The sequence below is a fragment of the Eptatretus burgeri genome, chromosome 7 (genome assembly GCF_056783735.1).
Source record: "Eptatretus burgeri isolate ZD-2024b chromosome 7, Ebu_testis_v1, whole genome shotgun sequence".
Lineage (NCBI taxonomy): Eukaryota > Metazoa > Chordata > Myxini > Myxiniformes > Myxinidae > Eptatretus > Eptatretus burgeri.
The window spans coordinates 53,275,561-53,283,503 of record NC_140967.1 but is presented as its reverse complement, the minus strand read 5'-3'; the positions used below and the strand labels follow the sequence as shown (position 1 = coordinate 53,283,503).

Below are 7,943 nucleotides of genomic sequence, written 5' to 3'. Positions count from 1 at the left end.
TTCCTGCAGCTTATTCCTCTGCATTCTGTGCACACATCACTACAGAGGAGGCCGTGGTGACGACATGTGCACCTGTTTGTGCTGCATTGAGTCTTGCAGCCACAGCATATGACATTCAGTAGTTCAGCTGGTGCTGGAGATTTGTCAGTCTGCTTCGGTAGATATTTACCATCTACGACATGCCAGCCCCATTCTCCTGGCTTCATAGTTCTGTTTGTTCCTTTCCACTGCATTATCTGGAAATAAACACGAAGGCTGTGATAAACGGCAGCTGCAGATGTTGGTGGCAAAGTTTGGGGCTCCACGTGAGATTTTCCCTTGGAGATTTTCTCACAAAACTTTCTGTAGCGTAGAGCGTCGAGTCGTTCATCTCCACCACCATACAGGGATACAAGTGCCTTTTCTCCAGCTATCACCAGCTCATCTTTTGCTGCTTCTACAGAGTTGAAGACCTCAGCTTGTTCACGGAATTTCGCTTTCTTTATCTCCTTTACAGCTAAGCCTTTCCCCAATCCAAATGGACGTGATGTCACATCGCAGCCGAGGAAGGCGTGAATGAAGAGGATATGATCACATATGTGAGGGCCTAGTGACCCCTTTGTTTGCTTGATGCACCATGATCTGGTTTGTTGTGGAGCTGATTTCTTTGACTCAGATCTCAAGAAAAGCTCGTGCGCATTCATTTCAGCATGATGAAGCAGAAGAACTAGCAAGTCTGTGTCATCTCCTATTACAACAGTATCCTTGCTTCTGGCAGATGCAACAGCTGTCTGGACGATAAGGACATCAGCATCGTCCTTCGCATGGTCAACGCTGCATCCTGCTCTTTCCAGTTTGTCACTTACAAAGCATATGAAGCGCTGCTTGTTGGCTTTGTTGTTCAGAAACTCCTCTGTCTTAGATTGGAGAACCATGCCACCTGTGAAGTGCACTTCAACTCCTGCACAATTTGCTGTTCTCCTAAGGTAGGTGGCATCTTTAATCGTTGGATCATCGCTATATCCATCAAACACAATGGCAGCAGGACCATATTTCTGTGTCACATATCTAACATATAGCTGGCTCACACTCTCAAAAGTAGATCCTCGAGGCCATGGCACTCTATGAAGCAATGCTCCGCCATCAAGAACGTACTGGACATCTCCCCTCCGCTTGCGTTGCTCTTCTGGCACAGCTTTCCAAAGGGTATCCGCAAGGACTGCCTTCTTTGGCTGCAGAGGGAGACAAGATGATTCAAACAATGCAGGGGGGTAACTACAGAGTTCATACTGGAACAGAGATGGCACATCTTGGTAGCGGTCTCGAACAGTAATCAGTCGCTGAAATAACAGCTGGGGATCTACAGTAACAGATTTACCCAAGACCTTACAGTTGATCGTGATGCTAACGTGACTGCTTGGTCAGCTTTATGAATTTGAAAGCTTCTACAGATTTGCCCAACATTGAGGAGAGAACCTTTTCTCCAATTTCTCTTGATCTTTCAACGTTGACTCCTTCCTGGGCTGTCATGCCATTAGCTATGTTAAACAGTGACTCATTCTCAACAAAAGGGGACCTTTCTGTCAGGTAGTTGATAAGCTGAAAAAATACAATAAAAATATATTGAAATATTGAATTTGGTAGCCATCTTGGATTTATGCAAATTAGCCGTCTTTCCCCTATAGGGATTTTTTGGGACTTTTAGTATGGTGTTCTAGGGACCTCAAAGAAATGCATTGTGGTGGAAAAAATTCTGTTGTAATTTGTTCCAAGTTTGGCCAAATATGAGGCTAAAATGACTGGCCCACTACCAGCAGTTATAAAGAGACAGTTCTAATTACCTCCACGACCAAAGGCGAGATAGGGTACGTTTTCCTCTCTCTCTCTCTCTCTCTCTCTCTCTCTCTCTCTCTCTCTCTCTCTCTCTCTCTCTCTCTCTCTCTCTCTCTCTCTCCTTCTGTCTCTCTCTGCCTCTCTCTGTCTCTCTCTCTCTCTCTCTCTCTCTCTCTCTCTCTCTCTGTCTGTCTGTCTCTCTGTCTGTCTCTCTCTCTCTGTCTGTCTCTCTCTCTCTCTCTCTCTCTCTCTCTCTCTCTCTCTCTCTCTCTCTCTCTCTCTCTCTCTCTCTCTCTCTCTCTCTTTCTATCTATCTCTCTCTCTCTCTCTCTCTCTCTCTCTCTCTCTCTCTCTCTCTCTCTCTCTCTCTCATATTTCAAAAAGTTATGGACGGATCCGGATGAAATTTTGTGGACTGGTTCGGTGTGGGACAAGGACGAATTGATTCGATTTTGGTGAAGATCCGAATCCGGATCTGGATACGAGAATTATTTAATTTTTAAAAGTGATTCTTCACCATTAAGAGATTTGGGCAAAAACAATTTATAGGATGATATTTCAAAAATGTATTGGGCCCGAGATGTTGTCGTGGATCAGGCATTATGTGGTGGAGGTATGCGCTCCACCGAGTGCCCAAGTAGTTTATCATTGCGTTTGAGAGGGTTAAAGTTCACAGACGTATTCGTTAATGTAATTGATTGCTTCCTGTCCTGTGTGGTTGTCCCGCCAATAATAAATCACTTCCGGTCTAAATTCAGCTGATTGCAGGTGTTTGACATTATTTTACAGTATGGACTGTACAATCAAAGGAAACAGAAAAATATTCGCAAATATTTCTCAACATTTCCACCAATTGGTTGCAAAGTTGCAACATGTTCTTCTGACGCATAACCTTTATTTAGGCGGTGTATAGGCAACTGACAGTTCTGTCGAGATAAAATAAATAATAACCCGGGTTTACGTGCACGAAGCAAAAACATACTGACTGCTAATAATTAATAACATCTCACGACACAGGAATACTGTACATACTGTAAATGGTGGAGTCTTGTAATACCCTCCCCCACTTGGAGGCGGCGCTACACGATACACTTTTACATGGAGAATTTGGGTTCCTCAAGACCAAGGAGAAAAGATAAAAACATCCCCTTGCATTAATTTGGGGTCATGCTGATCCGATGTAGCGAGTCTGGATGTAATGGGGCCAGAACTGGAGTAGTGCGACAAATAAGTATACTGTGTGTGTGTGTGTGTGTGTGTGTGTGTGTGTGTGTGTGTGTGTGTGTGTGTGTGTGTGTGTGTGTGTGTGTGTGTGTGTGTGTGTGTGTGTGTGTGAGTGTGAGTGTGAGTGTGAGTGTGAGTGAGTGTGTGTATATACATACATATATATATATATATATATATATATATATATATATATATATATATATATATATATATATATATATATATATATATATATATATATATATATATATATATATATATATATATATATATAGTGAATTCCAATTTTTTCTGTTGAGCGGTGTATAGGTAGTTGATGGTAGCGCTCTCTGCTGTTTTGTTTTTGAAATTGAAACGAGCCACTTGATGCCACAAGTGCGGTATGTTCTTTTCGATGAGGTGCAAAATGTGAAATTATAAAAGTCGGTGAGGACCGATAGTTTTGGGATTTCGTGCGTTCATTCACGACGACACAACAACCATGCACGGAGCGTCCCGCGCTCTCAAGCTCCAGAGCGGCGCGCGCTGCCTGCTCGGCCGTCCTCCGCGCTATTCCACCGTCGTCGTTGCTCGGCCGTCACGGACGGTGCGCCGGCCCGATGGTGTTCGGGCCACGAGCAGCGCTTCGGCCGCTCAAGGCCCGTATAAGGAGTCCCTGTGCTTGCCCAAGACGGAGTTCCCCATGAAGCTGCAAGGACAGAAACTGCTGGAGAAAGAGTTGGAGATTCAGAAGGTCCGTGGTTTGAATCTTGGGGGGAAACGAGCTGGGCAACCTTGAGCACGTTGAGCGTGTGAACTGTTTTCACGCTTTACTAATGCGAGGAAACCCGTGTCGTGCTGAGATTGCGACGCCGTAGTAGTAGTAGTAGTAGTAGTAGTAGTAGTAGTATTAGTAGTAGTAGTAGTATTAGTAGTAGTAGTAGTAGTAGTAGCAATAGGAGTCGTAGTAGTAGTAGCAGTAGCAATAGGAGTCGTAGTAGTAGTAGTTGTAGTCATTGTAGTCGGAGTAGTATTGGGCGTAGTAGTAGTAGTTGTAGTCATTGTAGTCGGAGTAGTATTGGGCGTAGTAGTAGTAGTTGTAGTCATTGTAGTAGGACTAGTATTAGGCGTTGTAATAGTAGTTGTAGTAGGACTAGTATTAGGTGTTGTAATAGTAGCTGTAGTAGTCATTGTAGTAGGACTAGTATTAGGTGTTGTAATAGTTGTAGTAGTTGTAGTAGTAGGAGTAGTACTAGTCGTAGTAATAGTTGATGATGGAATTTTAATTTTTAAACATCCGGAAGAAATAAACAATTTCAAGTTAACGATTTGTTATAACAATTTGTTTTTGATATTGCACATTGTTTATAACGATTTATAACGATTTGTTTTGGATATTGCACATTGTAGCTATCGTGTGCAGCCTGTGGCTGCTGGTTGCATCATTTTCTGGGGGGGGGGCTGTGTCATTGATGCAGTGCCCCTATTAGTAGTACACTGGTATTCATTTCACCGACCTCGAAGAGGTGACAGGCTGCGTCAACCCCACTTGTTAATTCAACGGTTGAGAGGGGCTTAAACTCAAGAACCTAAGATCTTGAGCCAACACCATACCAGGCTTATGGTATATCATTGAGGGAGCACAGAATTAAAAGACGAGTCACCTTGAGGTATCTCCTTGAAGTTGAAGCTCCTGGAGTACTGATGGAAATTGGACGCAGCGACGCACTGCTCGCGCATGCTACCACACTGAACCCAAACTCACCTTAAAGTACCACCCACCAAACTTCTGAGTCCTCTGGTCAGGTAGAAGACACAGCCTGGTGTCGGCTCAGTGGTTAGGGTGGTGGCTTGGGATCCTAGGGTCCTGAGTTCAAGCTCCGTCGGCCGCTGAATTAATACACCAGGGGGTTGACTCAGCCTGTCATCCTTCCAATGTCGGCGAAATGAGTACCAGTTCCAGTGTGTGTACTGGTAGAGGGGCACTGCATCAGCGACACAGTCTCGCTTCAAGAAGTGATAGCTACCCCGGCAGCTAAGCTGCCATACCACCACCACCACCAGGTAGAAGACCAGGTTTGTTTGGGTTAAGAAGAATACTTGTATCCCCATTTTAATCTTGAACGGCACTCTATTGAGCACATCCCTCCGCCAGGTTGAACAATATACGTTTTGTATCCCACTGATTGGTCCAATCTGCATCCAGACCTGAACCAAACTCGAATCAACTTGTTATTGTCGCCGACGCAACTCGTCCACTGAGTTTTGTCATCGGTCTGCAACTTTTTGAGATACTGTGCTCTCTATATAGTCTTTGGCCCGATCTCTGAATGGTGAAGAATCGCTTTCAAAACTTATAAATTTTAGCATCTGATCTTTATTCGAATCTTCAGCAAAATCTAAAAATTTCATCCTTTCCAGACATCCAACCCATCCACGAAATGTTGTCCGAATCCAACCATAACGTTTTGAGATGTCCTGCTCACAGACAGACAGCTTCAATGGTGGTGGGGTGGGGGGGGGGTAACAAACGTGCTTTCTTGAAGGATAGTACTGCATCATCTGGAAACTTATTCCAGCTGTTAACCACTCTCTGATTAAATAAATATTTCTCGACGTCAAATCGTGCTGTTGTTTTTATTTATTATTTTTTTATTTATTAAAAGTTTTTTTCCGAGTGACCTCTTGTTCCCGCATATTCTGCTCGAAGAAAGTTCCTTTTTAAATTTTTTTAACATCGTCATTTTGATGAAAGATGCAGTAAGTTTGGAGGAGATCACCATGTCTCCTTCGACGTTCCGATGTTGTCGGGTTGAGCCTCAATCTGGTTTCATACGGTACTTCTCTGATGTAAGTTGTCATCAAAGTCATTCATGTACAATACATCGGAAAGCACAGCAGAGTATGAGTTGGAGAGTATGAGGAAGTTGGTTCCACAGGTGGGAAAAATAGAGGAACAAATGATTGGAGGTTGAGCAGTGATCCTGGAATTGGGTAGTTTCATCAGAAGGGGGTTCATTGTGGAAGATTCCAATAATATTAAAGGCCTTGGTTTCCACAATGCCAAGCTGAGCAGGATGTGAGGTCGGGGAGCCGGCCCAGAGGGGAGCGCAGTACTCCAAGCTGTGGATGAAGGATTTGTGGGTGGATAGAAGTTCAGGTGTGCCAAGGAAGGACTTTGTACTACGGAGAATACCCAGTCGGAAGCTGGCTCTGGAGGCCAACTTTTAAGTGTGGTTTCCCCAAGAAAGATTGTTGCTGAGAGTGAGACCCAGTAGTTTAAATTCCTGAACTTCCTCTTGAAAGAGGATTGTTAAGAAAGTAGATAGGAGGGTTTGCCAGACAGACCTCTGAGAGAGACATGGGGTGGGAGAGTGTGAGATTTGTCAGGATTGATAGATATATTCCAAGTGTTTGACCTGCATGTGATATTTGAATGGTTGTGTCTTTGTGCTCTAGGTATGTGGTTTTTCCGATCTATACACCTGGCAGAAGAAAAGAAAGACGAGCATCGACTTTTGTCTTCACGACGGACCCCCTTATGCAAACGGGAATGTCCACATGGGTCATGCATTAAACAAGGTATTGTTTCATCAAAACGAATGCTTCACATAAACCAATGAATGTTTGACCAGCCTCGGTGGTGTAATGGTTAGAGCATCCGCTCTGAGTCTGGGAGGTCAGTGGTTCAAACCAGACCAGGCCAAATCAAAACAAAGACTTTAAATGGTGCGTGCTGCTTCCTTGCTTAACGCTCAGCATTTAAAAGGATAGAGCATGGACAAACAACCATGGATCTCATCCTGCGTCCTGATGATGGGCCTGATGGCCTCATCCTGCGTCAAAGTTCCTTTCAAGGGAACTCGTATTTTTATTAGTAAAACAGTCGTGGCCAAAAATATTGGCACCCTCGCACTTTTTTTCAAATAACTCACAATTTTCTCTAAAAATAAGTTGAAATTCACAAAAGTATTTGGTCTCCACAATTCTTTATTTCACTGTTAATATTACAGAACCTTTGTTTTTGATTTAGAACTTAATATATCATTTTTAATCAGAAAATAAAAAAGAAATGGTTTTGACAAAATTATTGACACCCTCAACTTTATATTTGGTAGCACATCCTTTGGACAAAATAACTGCAGTCAAGCTCTTCCTCCAGCCATAAATGAGCTTCCTACACCTATCTACTGGTAGTTTGACCCACTCTTCTTGTGCAAATAGCTCCAGGTCTCCCAGATTTGAAGGGTGCCTTCTCCCAACTGCTGTTTTCAGATCTCCCCACAGGTGTTCAATGGGATTTAGATGAGGACTCATTGCTGGCCACTTCAGAACAGTCCAGTGTTTGTCTTGAACCATTCCTGGGTGCTTTTTGAAGTGTTTGGGGTCATTGTCCTGCTGCAAGACCCATGACCTTCGACAGAGACCCAGCTTTCTGACACTGGGTTGAGCATTGCGCTCCAAAATGCCTTGGTAATCTCCTGATTTCATGATGCCATACACACGTTCAAGGCACCAGTGCCAGACACACCACAGCAACCCCAAAACATCACTGAACCTCCTCCATGTTTGACTGTGGAGAAGATGTTCTTTTCATTGAAGGCTTCATTTTGTTTTCTGTAAACATAGAGATGATGTGCTTTACCAAAGAGCTCTAATTTGGTCTCATCAGTCCCCAGGAAATTCTCCCAGAAGGATTTTGGCAGTTCAGGTGTGTTTTGGCAAACTCCAGTCAGGCTTTCTTTTGTCAATTTCTGTCTGTCTGTCTGTCTGTCTGTCTGTCTGTCTGTCTGTCTGTCTGTCTGTCTGTCTGTCTGTCTGTCTGTCTGTCTGTCTGTCTGTCTGTCTGTCTCTCTCTCGCTCTCACCATAGAACCACCTTTCATTGAATTGGTGATGCATGCTGCAAGTTGAAACTGTTGTACA

At 43.7% G+C, this 7,943-nt stretch overlaps 1 protein-coding gene across 1 annotated transcript in view; it reads left to right on the top strand.

The window, feature by feature from the left end:
- The first annotated feature begins 3,381 nt into the window (after positions 1–3,381).
- Positions 3,382–7,943, top strand: part of IARS2 (isoleucyl-tRNA synthetase 2, mitochondrial) — a 128,875-nt gene continuing 124,313 nt past the window's right edge. Inside the window, exons 1-2 of the mRNA XM_085890334.1 lie at positions 3,382–3,772; positions 6,478–6,600. Coding sequence (XP_085746460.1) covers positions 3,521–3,772; positions 6,478–6,600 — 375 coding nt within the window. The 5' untranslated portion in view covers positions 3,382–3,520. The remainder of the gene's footprint in view (positions 3,773–6,477; positions 6,601–7,943) is intronic.